Source organism: Diplotaxodon limnothrissa, linkage group LG7 (genome assembly GCF_057381915.1).
Source record: "Diplotaxodon limnothrissa isolate DT_005_m linkage group LG7, D_limnothrissa_male_GT1.1, whole genome shotgun sequence".
Lineage (NCBI taxonomy): Eukaryota > Metazoa > Chordata > Actinopteri > Cichliformes > Cichlidae > Diplotaxodon > Diplotaxodon limnothrissa.
In genome coordinates this window covers 9,959,971-9,976,022 of record NC_140602.1, presented here as the reverse complement: position 1 = coordinate 9,976,022, position 16,052 = coordinate 9,959,971, and the positions used below count along the sequence as shown (strand labels likewise).

Genomic DNA, 16,052 nt, shown 5'->3' with positions numbered 1-16,052 from the left:
CTCGGCTGTGACCTGTTCCTCCCTTCACACCCTTTCTCCTCTTCCCCTCCCGTTTTCGTTTTCGCCTTATTTCTGTTCTCCTGTTTGATACTCGTTTCATGTTTCTGTGTGTCTCTTACAGCTGATAGATGCAGACCGTCTTGTGTTCTTAAGCAGCCGACACGCTGCTCTTTCCCAAGCACGAAATACACTCAGACATTGAATGTCTGTGTGTGCAGGCAGAGAGGTCTGACTAAACAAAGCAAGGGCACTTCAATCGGCAGGACCGCAAAAAGCTTCTTTCCCCCGTATCACGCCCCAGACCCCTCATCACACACACACACCACAACCGCAGCCCAGAGCAGAGCCCACAGTCCCTCAGGGAGGGAGGAGGGGTCAGAAGGAGGGGAGGCACAAACGCCCCCTCACTTTTTAACGCTCCTAGCAAAGCTCTAGGAGAGGAGGAAACTTAACTTTACACACTTTCTCTCCGCCAGCACAAGCACATGCTTACAGATGGTGAGCACCCACCACCTCAGAACTTTCAGCTTCCCTGCGCCTGGGAGGATTTAAGATACACATATGTTTTGGAGTACGTCTAGAGGGAACTTTTCTTGCCCAGCTGGGTTTGGCTTCTTTTAGAGCGGCGCTGATGGTTGTCAAAGGATCGGAAAGGAGGCAAAAAGAAAGTGAGATCTCCAAAGTGAGATCATCCAGTGCTGGGATCCTCTGTGGACACGACTGCCTGGTCTGGACCTGATCATAGAGCTCCAGATTAGGTCCTCCTCTCTTACCAACTCCTCCTTTTCAGCCCCGATTCCCCCCCTCCTCCTCCTCCTTACCCATTGCATTTTCTTTCAAAACAAATTGGAACATACAGTGAAGAGACCCGGCTGAAAGCTGCGCGGATTTAATGTGAAGCACGTTTTTTCTGTGAGAAGTCCTGAAGAGTTTCTGTTTTTCCTAAATCTCAGGTGTTCCAATGGCGTCAATTGGAGAACCTCTACTTCAGAGAGAAGAAGTTTTCGGTGGAAGTTCATGACCCCAGGAGGTAAATTTATATCACAAACTGAAGCTGAGATTGATTTGATGCCGTTCTTTTCTAAGAAACCGTTTAATTATCAAGCATTCGTGTCCTCTTTGTCCAGAAGTCCTCATTGGACGATTGTGATCTTAAATCAGTAAATTTAATGATGAATGTTCTTGCAATTGATCTGTGGTCTCAAGCCTAATATCTGGAACTCATAAAAGTCTTACATCAGTTAAGAAATGCCTTCCAGTAGCTTTTACTGTAAATTACCACTGCGGCCCGAGTCAATATGTTGAGATTCAGATTCCATACTGCGCGGTACATGGAAAGAGAGATAGAATCTAATTGAGTAATGGCTGAAAAATTTGTCTTGGCAACAGTGCAAGATATTGAGGATGTCCTGGTGGAGCCCGCCACGGATTGAAAGGCTGATTATTAACACGCTCGTGCAGCCACATGCATGCAAAGAATACACGCGCTCTAGTGCTCGCGCACACAAACATGCACACATATATGTTAAAACCCTTGGTAGTTGACCACAGAAGGATAGATGGCTGTGCGATAGCTCTTTTGCGGAGGAAGTGACCTCTCTTGTGTTTATTTAACATGGCTATATGTGTGGAGTGTTATTCCAATGACAGAGGGAATGGGAGAAAAAGAGACAGACAGGGTGAAGCAGAGAGCAGCGGTGTTTTCTTTAAAGGAAGCTGTCATTAGAGGGAGCTGGTCTGTTGCTCAGCTACAGATGTGTGTTTAAAAAAGGATGACTAAACAATGGGAAACATCGTGTGTGGCTTTGCAAAATGTATCTCTATCAGGACAGTTCTCCTCAGGCTTCAAAAGAAGCTCGCTCTCTAAGTAGCAGCACTAGTCACTGGAGCAGTCCAGTGGGAGTGTTTTCATTGCTGTAAACATGTAGCCATCTTTTTTATTCAGTGTATATAAGGAGGCTTTGTGTCCGCTCCTACTGTAGGGCGTCGGTAACGAGAAGGACGTTCGGTCACAGCGGCATTGCTGTGCATACCTGGTACGCCTGTCCTGCCCTCATCAAGTCCATCTGGGCCATGGCCATCAGCCAGCACCAGTTCTACCTGGACCGCAAACAGAGCAAGGTCAGTCTCTCCCACGACGTTTTAAGTCAAAGCGTACGATAGATCTCACGAAATAATTACAATTCTACAAGGCATGGTCAGCAGGAGTGGTGGGTTAACAGTTTACAGATGTGTTAACACAGCCTGTCCATGTTCGTCCATACAGTCAAAGATCCATGCAGCGAGGAGTTTGAGCGAGATTGCCATAGACCTGACAGAAACAGGAACACTGAAGACATCCAAACTGGCCAACATGGGCAGCAAGGGCAAGATCATCAGTGGCAGCAGTGGCAGCCTGCTCTCCTCAGGTCAGTGCGTGTTTGCTGCTTCAGAGGAAAATAACCACGAGGGGGAAATACCCCGACAAAGATTTGTCTTTGTGCTCGCATCTGTTGATGATGAGGAATCCTGCTGACAACCAGAGAGACAGAAACAGCTGTGACTGGAAAGAGACCAGCGTTTCTGTGTTGAATGTTCTCAAACATATACTGTGCTCACACCACACCCAGTGTCTTTCAGTATGTATAGAACACCACTCCCATGTCACACAGACTCATCCTCCAGAGGCCCCCGACTCCTCTAATTTTAGTGGGTGAGAGAATGAGAGGGGCAGAGGGTCAGTGAACAACTTTGCGTGGCCTTTAAAACAATGCTTATCGGTGCTGAACAAGTAACAAGTTTGACGGGAAGATTTGTAACACTAGCTAAAATTAGAGTTGGGAGGAAAAATGCCCTTTTACTCCCATACAGCCACATACAATGTGTTCCATGCCAGGAAATCAAGTGCAGCAATTCCATTGATGAGAAACACCAGTACTGTAACCTGATTCGCTACTACTGTATAAATCACTTTAAGTTGCATGCATTAGTCCAGCCAAGCATAATCTATGATTAGCATGTACGTAACTACATGGTCAGCTGTTTAAAGTATTTCACACTTTACTGAGTCAATTACTGTTGCCGGGGAAGAACACAGTTCCCTTTCAGTATGCGTTGTCTGCTTGGGCTTGTCATTTCGCCATTGATCACCTCGGTTAGATTTACTCCTTCCTTCTGTTTCACCTCCACCTAGCCCTTGCTCTTCTCATATATCCCTTCCTAACCTTTCTCTATCCTCCTCTGCGTTCTTCTGTAGTTCTGTTCTAGGGGTGGGTTTTTATAATCGATTCATCGATTAAAATCGATTCTGGCTTGGATAACGTAAAATCGATTCATTAAAATCCTGAATCGATTTTTTAATATAAATTTATTTTGTCCGAAATGCCAGAATCTCTGGTGACATCTCACAAAATTTCAAGAACCACCAAACAGTAAATGAGAGCAGGTACAGGGATTCTTCACATAGACTTAAACACAGGGCGTGACCCGCGGATCAGAATCAGTTAGATGTCGCCTTTCTCACTGTCGGGGCTGAAAGTGAAAGCCGACAGCTCGCTGATCCGGGTCCGCGCTTTGTGTTCACGCCCTTTATGCGCTGATTCTAAGGCTGTTAGTTTGATCTCTCTCCAAACAATATTGACCGAACCAGCAGCAAAAGAAGATCCAAACGCTTCACATAAACATCGTCATGAATTCACTCTTTTACTGTTTTGCTTCCATTGCGATGCGCAGCTCTCTCTCTCTCCCTCTCTCCCTCTCCCTCTCTCTTTCTCTCTCTCTCTCTCGAACAGTTTCGCTTTCTTCATTATTCGCTTGCTTGTTACGCACAAGTCTACTGTTGCTTACAGCGCTGTCGGCCGCTGTTTTTTTCCCTTTTACATTCTTCCGAAAAGAAAACCTCATTTCTGCTGTTCAATACTGAACAAATTTAAACTTTTTAAAATTATTCAAAATGCAAAATGCTTAGCCGTGTCTCTAATAAAACCGCTGTAACGTCAGAGGTAATGTTCATTAATTAATGGTTTTCTTTCGTTTTTGATGTACTGCAGAATATTTTTTATAAAATCCCAGGCCAGGAAAATCACCTACATGTTTTTCTGTGTTTTATCTTCAGCTACTTTGACACAAAGGCATCTGCTGTGATGCTCACAGCTTGGATAAAGTCTTGCGAGTGTCAGCTTCCTTTTTATAGATACAAAAATATGTAAATGTACTGATCTGAATTATATTTCTGACTGTCAAAATTTCCCAGATTTAAATTGAATCGAATCGAATTAAATCGAATCGTGGATCGAATCGATTCGGGACCTTGTGAATCGGAATTGAATCGATTCTAGAAATCAGTGACGATACCCAGCCCTATTCTGTTCGCACCTCATATCATTCAGTGTTTCTTCATTTTGTCTATCTGTGCCTTGTCACTTCTTTTTGTGACTACGGTGTTGATTTCTTGATGACTAGGGTAGATCTTAGTCAAACAGCATGAACGGGAACTGTGACACATCTGTGACACGTCTAAACGGGGCTTTCGAAATACATCTAAATTGTAAAGTCTTCAGAAATCTTTCAACGTGCAGGCTTTTTTCCTCCAAAACAGAAGTAATTTGGGTTCATCTAAGAATTATAGACAGCTGTTTATTTCTAACAAAACATTTTCACCAGTACTTTTTAGTATTTGCGTGTCCATCCGTCCGTCACCCCCACATAAGGGGTCAATGAGAGAGCAAGAAACACAGTGTGAGTGGGAGGGTATGAGTTGTTTTCAAACAAGACTGGCACCACCTCGGGGTCTTGGAGATGTGCGTCACCGACTTTGTCCTAAACTGCCCCTTCCTTTAAACACTCACACACTTGCACAAACACACCAGCAAAACTCAGTTTCCTTATCGAAACGTTCCACTCACTTCCTTGTAAACATCCTGCAAGACTAGCAGGTGCACAAGCTATTTCTCCCTCTGCTTCAGATTCTGCCTCAGAACAGTACTCTGACTCCTGTCTTCACTTATGTGTTGTTTGCACCTTGCAGGCTCCCAGGAATCGGACAGCTCCCAGACGGCTAAGAAGGACATGCTGGCAGCGCTGAGGGCCAGACAGGAAGCTCTGGAGGAAACGCTAAAGCAGAGACTAGAGGAACTCAAGAGCATCTGCATACGGGAGGCGGTAAGTGAAAATAATTGTTTGAATTGGTGAATATTTTGAAAAGCGTAAATCCTTTCTAATCTCATTTCAATGGCCTCACACTTCCTACCTTCCTTCTCCTTAATTTTTTCCAGGAGTTGACTGGAAAGCTTCCAAAGGAATATCCACTGGATCCGGGAGAGGAGCCGCCAACTGTGAGACGGAAGATCGGTACCGCCTTCAAACTGGATGAGCAGAAAATTCTACCTAAGGGAGAGGTGAGGCCATAACTTCCATTTCTTTTACTGGCACCTTATCTCTCACTCCAGTCTCATACTCCCCAAATAAAAACATGAGCTCATTTAGCAGAGTCAGCATTTGAAATGAATACCTAATAGTATATGTATTTGGCCAAGTGGTGTAATGCAGCAGCTGGAATATGTCAGCGTTAATTAGTTTAGTGAGTTTATCTCCTCTTAAGCTAGCTGTAATGTTAATGGTCCGCACTGAACAGTAGTGCTAGTTAAGGGCTCTGTGTTATTCTGAGCAAATCAAGGTTTTCCTTAGGATTTAAATGAAGCTAATATACTCTACATATTACTCTCAAAATGTAGTGGGATGAGGATTCACATGATAATAAAGTAACTGATTCTATCAGAATTTAATTTTGAAGTAACAAAGAAAACTGAGAACCCTGAAAAGCCACAATCTGAGACATCTTGATCTTGTAAAGTAGCTTTGTCTCGCTGCCGGTTTTGTGCCACGGTTAGATTTTCCAGAGCAGCAGAACTTCTAAATATAGCCCGGCTGGTTTCTCACCACAGGAAGTGGTGATAGTAGGATTGTGTGTGCTCCTGCATGTGTGCAGGCATTCATGTGGGTGTGTTCCACAGAGGTTTGTGTGCTTTGAAAAGAATCCAGGGACACGATATCACAAAAGTGCATCGCAAGCACAAACGGTGTTTCTTGATCTACACGGAGTACCTTAAACTCGTAGACACACAGAAACAGAAGCCGCTCGGCTGTAGTGTAAAGCCACTGTTAGTGAGAGGGATTCTTCAGAAATGAGGTAGCCCACTATGAAGTCAACCCAAGTGAATACATCATTGTTCTGCCTCTGTGGAGACAAGTGAAATCATGTGTGTGCGCGCTCAGATGTCAGTGAAGGAATTACGTGCTAGATGGACACAGTGTGTCACAGGACTTTGTTTTCTTGTCATGTTCATGAGTTTTAACAGTAGAGGTATGTCTGTATACATTTTACTGTGCAGGCAACACAGTATATATACAGTGCATTAAACAGAATATGTTTACTTGGTTCACCTGTGTGATTTGAGAAGTCTCAGGAGAGCTGTAGAAGAGGAGAGGACGGATTGATGGAGAGGCGCTATTACTGGGGACAGAGTGTCTCAATAGAGATTATCCAGTGGTGAGAAAATGCACGGCTGCAGCACAGATAAATGATTTCCGCAGTGTGTTTTCTCTGGCAAGGCTTTCTGTATGTGTATAACCGAACTACGTTGCATGGGAGAGTTATTCTGAATCCGTATCTGCAAACTAGAACTTGTTATTTTTGGATCATTCCTACATTTCTGTTGCTAAAAGCTGCGAGTGGATCCAGTAACTTAGTGCTTGTGTTACTCTAAGTTTGCAATCATGTTTGTGTATTTGCCAGGAAGAAGAACTTGAGCGTTTGGAGCGGGAGTTTGCCATTCAGTCACAGATTACCGAGGCAGCCAGGCGTCTCGCCAGCGATCCTCACGTAAGCAGTAAAAAGCTGAAGAAACAGAGGAAGACTTCTTATCTGAATGCACTGAAGAAGCTCCAGGAAATTGAGAACTCCATCAATGAGTACCGGGTCCGCTCTGGCAAGAAGCCTACGCAGAGAGCGTCGCTTATCATAGAAGGTACCAATAAACTGCCTGTTCACTTAGGGAAAATCAAATCGCTTTCATATCTATGTCATATCAATTTGCTGTAATTGCCACCACAGACAGCAATATTCTTATCTGTACTGTTATATAAACCCACCCATTGTATGGCGAGGCTAGTCATTTTCAGTATTTTTGCTATTGATATAATAAAGATCTGAAAACAATGACACTGACACAAAAGCTTTTAGATTTTGTAACCTCTTGTTTTTGTTTTTATGTCCTATAGAAGCCAATATTGGCTCTGAAGACAGCTCATTGTCTGATGCACTGGTCTTGGATGACGGTGAGTTTCCATCCCTCGCCTTATTCCCATTGATAGCTGTGCTGTTCCTAATAATAATATAATGTCTAATCCAATCCAATCATTACTTTGTTTCAGATGATCCTCAAGTTACAGGTACCCCCACCTTCTCTCCAGTAGCTTCACCTCATAAGGGGCTCCCTCCAAGACCACCATCTCACAGTCGCCCCCCTCCACCGCAGTCCCTGGATGGCCTGCGACACCTGCACTACACACGCTCTGACTATGACAAATCCCCTATCAAACCCAAGATGTGGAGCGAATCATCACTGGATGAGCCCTATGAGAAAGTCAAGAAACGCTCATCTCACTCAAGGTATGAGTGAGTTTGTCTTTAAATTTGTAATATAGCAATGTGATCTCTTGCTATATTTAATCAGAGTTAGACAACAAGTAGTTCATTCAAGTTACTGTTAGAGGAGTGTGTGTGCAAGAAGTATAATTGCAGAGAGGAACTGCAGATAGAAAATGTAGAAAGTCAGTGGATGCTGATGATAATAATTGCATTTATTTTGAATGTAACTTATTTAACTTCTGTCTAGTCACAGGCGTTTCCCGAGTTCGGGCAGTGCAGAAGCAGGGGGTAGTAATTCTCTGCAGAGCAGCCCCATTAGGAGCCTTCCTCACTGGAATTCTCAGTCCAGCATGCCATCAACTCCGGACCTGAGGACCAGGACCCCGCACTATGTACATTCCACCAGGTCAGTTGATATACCTTAAATCATTTCCTGGCAGGTAAACTGACTAAGCCTTGTTTCCCAACTGGAAATAAGCCATTGGACCTCTTCACTTTAGCTCTCCTTTGCTGCTCTTTCGATTTTTCCATTTACTTAACTAGAAATTACAGCAGTTTCTGTGTTAAATAAGTTAGTAGATTTTTAAGCCCAGTCTTTACACTTAGTATTTCTGCCAACTCTCACAGGTCAGTGGACATCAGTCCCACCCGTCTGCACAGTCTTTCTCAGCACTTTAGGAACCGCAGCTCCAGCCTTGAGTCCCAGGGCAAACTGCTGGCATCCGATTCCGACGCACATCCGCACACCCTGGGCAGCCCTGACTTCTTCCTCGGCCCAGGACGCAGCTCCAATGGCTCCGACCCACTGGATGACTGTTCATCCTGCACCAGCCAAAGCAGCTCGGAGCATTATTACCCCTCTGGAGGACCCCCTGGCAGTAACCCAAATTACTCTACTCTGGGAGAAGATTCACCCTCCAAAGCCAGGCAGAGGCAGAGGCAAAGACACAGGTAAGAGCAGGGAAATATACATATATATATATATGTTCATGTGTGAGACTGTCGTATATGATTTTTTGTTTTCTCTGCAGGTCTGCAGGTCACCTGGGTTCCTCTAACTCTGGCTCAATGCCAAATCTGGCAGCTAAGAACGGTTCTGGTGGAGGATTAGGTGGTAGTGGAGTGGGAGGGGGACACCATGGAGTCTACCTCCACAGCCAGAGCCAGCCCTCTTCCCAGTACCGCATCAAAGAGTACCCTCTATATGTAGAGGGCAGCCCCAACCCCGTGGTGGTGCGCAGCCTGGAGAGTGATCAGGAGGGACACTACAGCGTGAAGGCTCAGTTCAAGACCTCCAGTTCCTACACGGCTGGGGGACTGTACAAAGAGGCTTGGGGGGGAGAGGAGGGAGGAGAGGGAAGCGGCCGACTTACGCCGTCACGCTCTCAGATCGTAAGGACTCCATCATTGGGGAGAGAGGGTGGTGGAGGCGGAGGAGGTGGGAGGGCGGCCGTTTCTGAAGAACTGCGGTGCTGGTACCAGAGGTCTTCAGGGAGCCTAAAGGAGAGGAGTCACTCACATTCGGGATCCACATCCTCTGAGACTGGGTCACAGCAAGGAACTCTGGGACATGGTCGAGGAAGTAGAGTAGGAACACTCGCCAAAGGCTCACCAGGTAGGTCTCATCGTGAAAGGTCACAGCCTCATACTCATAGCCTTGAGATTATGAGACTGTCACGCTACTGCACTGAGAAGGCATGCAGTACATCCCTGCTGTCACTAATTTTGTCAAATGACCCCGTGACAAAAAGGCAAACCGAGGCCATCGCCACATGTAAAGCATGGTTTGAATTCCTTTGCTCCTCAGATTATTGGAACTACTGAGGGATCGTTTAGCTTCAGATCTTCTGACTGAGAGCAGTTCTATATTAGTTTTCCATAAATGTTTAGATTATAACAACAATTGTTAATAATTAAACGGTTTACAAATATCTCTGCATTCAGAAAAAAATGACAGAGCTTCTTAAGCTAATATTTTAATTTCACGAGGGTAGACAGTTGCTCAGTTTGACTAATTATGGAGTTTGAGCAGCACGAAAATACACTTTTAATCTTTTCTAGTGGTATTGATGTTTTTGAAGAAGGGATGGGAAATTTTGCAATAGACTGTTTAAGGCGTCAGTAGAGTGAGGCATGTGTGTGTGGGTATGAAGCAGTGTTCCTCCGGTTGGCTGCTTGAGCTAAAAGGCAAGCCTGTTAAAAGTCTAGCTTTGGATAGGAACATATATCCTATCCAAAACTGGATCTCTCTGTTCTACTCTTTTGTCTCTTTCTCATTAACCCCAAATGGTATCTGACTGCCCCTCCCTGACCCTGGTAATGACAGAGGTCTCTTCCTGTTACAAAGACGTTCTTCCTACCCACTGTTGTCAAATGCTTGCTCATAAGGGATCATCTAATCGTGCGGTTCTCGCTCTTAATATAGTTTACAATGTAAAACACTCTGAGATGGCTGTCTGTGTGGCTCTATGTAAATTGAATTGAATTGACAAACTGATTTGTGTTGGTCTTGGTTGTAATTTACTTGCTGGTATTGCTGATTTTAAAAATGCAACTAAAACTCCAAATCTTTATTTTATGAGACCTCACGCTGCCTGCTGTGTGACCCACGCGTGCAATAATTAATGAGATTATTCATGTATATTCAGAGATTAGGCTTCCGATTAAGAGCTCTTACTGAGTAGTTCAGCAGTTCAACTCGCATTTATTTTTAATTATACATAAATTAATAATGTTTAGGAAAATTGTAATTACTAAGCAATTAAAGCTGAATTTAAATGTTGAATTTCTGGATTTGTGATCTGAAGCCTGACAGGCTTTGGTCACGTCGCACACACGTTAATGTTTCCCGCATTTATGTGAGGATTCTCACATCTTCACCCAGTTTTCTCACTTGAATGACAATTAACCTTCAAATGTCCCTTCGGGGAAGTAAATATACATCTTTTTGGCCCAAGGATGACATTTTGGTACTTGCTCATCAATTATGTGGAAGTGTGTGCTAAATGCATTTTTGACAAGTCCATATGAAGAGATAAGGGCTAAGAACAAAATAAAAAAGAAGCCATGCCCCGTGTGAGGCTCGAACTCACGACCTTCAGATTATGAGACTGACGCGCTGCCTACTGCGCCAACGAGGCCTGTTCCCCTCCCCCCCTCCCTCAGCCTTCCCACCCAAGCTCACAGGGTATTTCCCACCCCCATCCCCCGAGCATAGCTGGAATTCCTTTGTCTTTCACCTCACTGTAACCTCTGGTCTTTGTGTCACTTGTCTGACTCTACTTTTTTTGCTTTAGCTGCTTCCCCTCACAGCCAGAGGAGTATGACCCCGTCAAGTGAACACGCAGCTACACCCACACCTCCCTGCAGCCCACAACACATCCTTAACTGGCAGAGCGGGTAAGAAACCCACAAGCACGCATAAGGTGGCTGAAAAGCTGCCAAGACGTTGAAGCGGATAGGAATATTAGGGAAAACTGCATCTGCTGCTCAGCTTTTTTCTCTTTCTTCATATTTGTCCAGGACTCACGCTTAACACACTCACAAACTTCGAGTGTCTGCTCTTCTTTGTGTCGTTGTCTGTGATTTTGGGTGCAAAACACTTCCTAATTCTTTTCAGACTTCAGTCAGATCATATATGTCTGTATTTTCCCGCCTGCTTTCCTGTTTGTGGTCTTTATGTACATTTTTTCTTCACTGTCTTTCTTGATTATCTTACACACCTATTACTCTTAATTTTTTTCTCTTGGGAATCTTCTTATTGCTTACTGTTTGTCATTTCATTCTTGTCCATCTTTCTGTCTTTACTAACCCTCCTTTCCTTATGTGTGTGTCCTCTCTCCTGGTTTAGAGGGACAGCAGACTGCTCTCCTACTGAGGACGTCTGTCAGTCTCCCCCTCAGCCCAGCTCTGATGCATAGAGGTACCGTCTGTGGTCTAAATCTAGCATAGTACTAGGAAAATGCAATATCAGTAGATTTTAAAGCAAACCTTTTTCATTATAGAACATCAGGACCAAATTTAGTCCAACTTTTCATTCATAAAAATGTATCCCATCAAAACATGATAAACTAATGCACATCTGTGGGGCACTGACAGTTGTGGTTCATTTCTCATTTCTTGCTCTTTGACGGTGGAGGTATACGTGTCATGAACTCCCTCTTTGCCTGTATCTGCCTGAATTTTGCATGCTTTCTGCTCCGTTCTGATCTGCAGCTCACAAGATTCACTAATAAACAACACTTAACCGTGCACCGTCACAGACCAGAGATTGAACAACAACAAAAAAGCTCACAAACAGCAGACAAAGACAAAAAAGCTGCCCTGCATCTGTTCTGATTCTGGTCTTTCTTCCTCTGCAGGACTTTGAGTGACAGCTGTTTTCTCAGCAGCCCTCTGTGTTCAGAGCTGGCAGATGTCCAGTGGTACGGACAAGACAAGGCCAAACCTGGAACGCTGGTCTGAGACCTTCCTATGGGGCCTAGAAAAGTCCCATTGCCCTCTCCTACTGCCTCTCCATTGTCCCCCACAATTATCCATCAACAACTGACAACCTCATCCTCAAAGCCCTGCAGAAACCCTGCCCTGAGCAGACTTGACGGGCTGGACGTGAGCCTCCCTCCTCCTAACATCTCACCACCTCTTTATTATGACCTGTCTATTGCAGTTCAGCAGGACAGGGACTACTCGCTGGGCTCTTTAAGGGCAGATTTCACAGGACGGACTGAGAAATGCCACCTCATCTGTTGAACTGTCACCCTACAGCACCACAGAGCCCTTTCTTTACTCACCTACTGCAGCACACAAATAACAGGGCAACGGGAAGCGAGCGATGGGAAGAGAGAGCACAGCAAAACGTCCCACATGCAACTCAAAACTCAGCAGAAACAACACAGGCCATTCCAGGATCTCTTTCATATTCATCTTTGGTCCCCAGACTTATTCCAGTGCACTGCCTCCCAGTCAGAGGATACCTGCTGGATTTGAGCCACCAGTTTAAAACCCATTTCCAGGCCCAAACGAACTGTGTTGCATTTCATTCCCATTAACACTTGTTTGTCTTTCTTTTTCTTCATTTCTTCCAGCGTATTTATAAACAGAAAAGATGACTGAAACATTCAGGAGTTCTCTCTTTTACCCACAACCACAGACAGTTTCTGAATCGACCAGTCACACCAGAGTTCTTGGGCAGGCACAAAGAAAAAAAGTGAAAACTGTACTCAAAGTGACAATATCAGCATGGTTTCTGAGAGACTGTCTAGATATTAATAAGGACTATAGCAATAACAACCCTCGTAGAAGTCTTTGGACTGGTTTGAATCGGCGGAGTGAATTCAAGGATCATGATAGGGGGAATTTGGATTTGTGGTTGTTTGGCGTTACTCTTTTGCCTTCTTCACTGACTTCATCCTTCGTGTTTATTTTAATATCTGTGATCTTCAGAGGATTACTCTGTCCGCAGCAGCATGTTTGATCACATGGTGTATGAGCCAGGGAGTAGAGGAGGCTTGGAAGAAAAGGTCATTTATGGGTGCTGTTCAGTCATTACAGCACTTTTTAAAATTTTGTCTGAAGTTTGTTGGTCTGGCCTTTGCGCACTGTTTCATATTAAACCCTGAAAGAAAGAAAAAATGTCTGACATGTCTTGGCATTACTTCTATTTTAATATTGCATTGGCTCAGTGAGAATTGTTTAACCTTTGAGCTTGGCTCTACACCAGCTCTCACCATGCTGAGTATCCCTTTATGGCACTGTGTTTACTCATCTTACTTTATCTGTTCCAAATATGTTGGTGCTTTACATTAATACTGTAATTTACTACTGAAATCATTACAAACCACACAGCCCCTTTACTTCCCCACAGCAGAAAGCCATTCTATGAAATTACAGTGAGGCACAGCGGACGGATGACATCCAACGAGGGTTTATTTGGTATTAAGTGAAATGTATTTTAACACCATTAAGTCTGAAAGCACAACATTAACAGTGTCTTTGAGGGCTGGACCTACAGTAAGTGTATTCTCATATCAGTGTAACCACAAGGTGTTAAAGGGCCATCCTCTCTGTGTTTCAGGCATCAGATAATTAAAACCCCTGCTGTCAGGGAAGAAACGCTAAAGCCAACACACAAATACTTTAATCCGCTCAAATGGAGAGAATTATTTTTCTCACACGTCCTAATCAATCAAATATTCAGAACAGGGTTAGAAAAGCACATCTAGTTTTGTAAAAAAAAATAAAAAATAAATAACAATAAAGGGAATTTTGGTTGTTTTTAGCCATTTTCCTTCTCTTCCTTTGACAAATGTTTCCGTTGCAAATTAATGCTCACCACTGTTTCCTTATTCCTCAAAATCTAAATTAACCAAGTGCTATTTTGCTCTAAAACACGTTGTGAATCTCTGATAGATCCTATAGCACCATTCAGACTGGATAAAAGGTGTATTGTGCTTCTTGGTATGAGAGGAACGGTACGTCTTTCATTTGTATTTCCTTTATAGACTGCTGTGAGTTGTTGTAATTTGCCCCAAATTACAACAATTTGGGGCAAACAATATTTTACTAAGAAGGTTTCGCCCGACCTCCTGCATGGCCAGTTCTTGGGCAGTTGTTCCTGCCAAGTTTGGACAAATTGAATAAGTCGTTAAGCAGAGTTGGAACCAGTGATCACCTAATATGACTTCTTTACTCGAGTGTATTTGAGTTTGATCTTGCTTTTCCCTCCGAAACATTTCTGTGCTAGACAAAAAATCCCACGCATGCCGTGAAGATCCTCTGAGAAAGGAAGACCCCAAAGACAGCGCCCAGCTCCTTCGTGTTACCATTAGCACGTTTTACTCCGTGGTGTCATCCCGCACCAAAAAAAGTACCATTTTGACCTTGTTGTAATCTCTGACCTCTGAGCTCATTGTGAAGACGTGTGACATCCCTTCCCTTCATATTTCCAAACAACATATTTCCTGTGCTCCATACTAATGTATGAGGTTTTTGTAATACTCCCAAGAGAAGAAATGAACTAACTATTTTATCAAGTCTTTTCCTGTATGTACTGATGGGGCACTATTAGATTTTGTGGGGTTTTTAACATTCACATCCTTTGTTTTAACAATGTTCCACTTTAAATGAACCAGTATTGTTTTTTGTTTTTTTAAGTTTCGGACATTGTAACAACCCTTTCAGGTGCTACAAAATGACCACTTACTGCTTTGTCACGTAGGATCTAGACATCTCTTCATTGTTATCAATAGATTCAATACCAGATGTGCAAAATGAAGCTTATTTTAACAAACAGTTTAATAGTAGAAGCACTTCCTCTACCAGACAATAGAGCATGTAACTCAATTTTATCAGTTCTCTTCAGCTGAAACAGTACATTAAAGGTGTTGTAGGAAAACAAATGTGGAATTGATTAAAAAAACAACTTAATTCCACACTTAATTTATTCTTTTTTCTATTAAGAATTTGTAAAGTAACTTTGCATTTTTCAAAACTGTGTTGTTCAAAATTGATGATGAAATTTTCAAGACGAGAAGCTGTGGTGGTTCTTGAGAGTAAGAAAATAAATTATTGATGAATGTTCTCAAGATAAGTGGTCTGTCGTTTCTTTTTTCACTTCTTCCGTTCCCTTTCTCCAAAGTGGTTCAAGATCAGATACCTTGAGGCCATCCAGCTGAAAGGTCATAGTGTCGGCCAGACTTATCAAAGGGAATCCCAACATGTGGTCACTGTTTCCTCTCCTCCGGACACACTCACTCTCCTAACATCCGAGCTTAATTTACTTCCCTCCCTTCTGCACCTTTGAGAGGATTTCCTGTGGAGTCAGAAGGGAAGATACACTCCAAACAGAAAAGATATTACTCATCAGAAAACGTGGTTAAACAGCCCGGCTTCACCTTTTTTAATTTGCTGATATCCACTGGAAAACAAAATCCTCCTTTAAGTAAATTCTGCTGAAATGTGTGTTTAACTTATCGTGTGCTCTACTATTTTAAGGCTAGCACTCAGGCCCAAAACTCACAAACGGTAGTTGTGATCCTTTGTGATGATATGTGGTTTCTGCTAACATGAGCACAGTGTCAGTTTCTGCCAGGACACCCAGCTTTATCATCCTGCTTTGGTTTGTACCACTTCTGTGTCCATTTACTAATTAATCCCACGTTGGTCTTTGTACTCGGTGTGTTCCCATAGCAGTTCTCCCAGCCAGGCAACAGCTGGAAGCTGTTATCCCGAACTGCCGTGAGAAAGTAACTGCACTTGGATTTTTTTCCACTCATACGTCTGTTTGTGCATGTTTGTGTGTCTGTATGTGTGTGTGTGTGTGTGAGAGAGAGAGAGAGAGAGAGAGAGTTCTTGCTGCAGGAGTGGTGTATGACCTTCGTTTAAATTCCTAATTAAATCCTCCATCACTGAAATACTCAAACACACC

General features: G+C 43.4%; 1 protein-coding gene and 1 non-coding gene across 3 annotated transcripts in view; one reads left to right on the top strand and one right to left on the bottom strand.

The window, feature by feature from the left end:
• frmd4a (FERM domain containing 4A) overlaps positions 1–13,882 on the top strand; it is a 54,849-nt gene extending 40,967 nt beyond the window's left edge. For both annotated transcript variants that reach the window (XM_085359170.1, XM_085359169.1), the window contains exons 12-24: positions 954–1,030; positions 1,983–2,121; positions 2,267–2,408; positions 5,006–5,139; positions 5,253–5,375; positions 6,773–7,004; positions 7,258–7,314; positions 7,411–7,648; positions 7,875–8,033; positions 8,255–8,578; positions 8,659–9,242; positions 10,924–11,026; positions 11,989–13,882. In XM_085359170.1, the coding sequence (XP_085215296.1) occupies positions 954–1,030; positions 1,983–2,121; positions 2,267–2,408; positions 5,006–5,139; positions 5,253–5,375; positions 6,773–7,004; positions 7,258–7,314; positions 7,411–7,648; positions 7,875–8,033; positions 8,255–8,578; positions 8,659–9,242; positions 10,924–11,026; positions 11,989–12,091 (2,415 nt within the window). In that variant the 3' untranslated portion in view covers positions 12,092–13,882. The remainder of the gene's footprint in view (positions 1–953; positions 1,031–1,982; positions 2,122–2,266; positions 2,409–5,005; positions 5,140–5,252; positions 5,376–6,772; positions 7,005–7,257; positions 7,315–7,410; positions 7,649–7,874; positions 8,034–8,254; positions 8,579–8,658; positions 9,243–10,923; positions 11,027–11,988) is intronic.
• Positions 10,695–10,767, bottom strand: trnam-cau (transfer RNA methionine (anticodon CAU)). The gene has a single exon. It is a non-coding gene; the product is annotated as a tRNA-Met (tRNA).
• Positions 13,883–16,052: the final 2,170 nt, after the last annotated feature.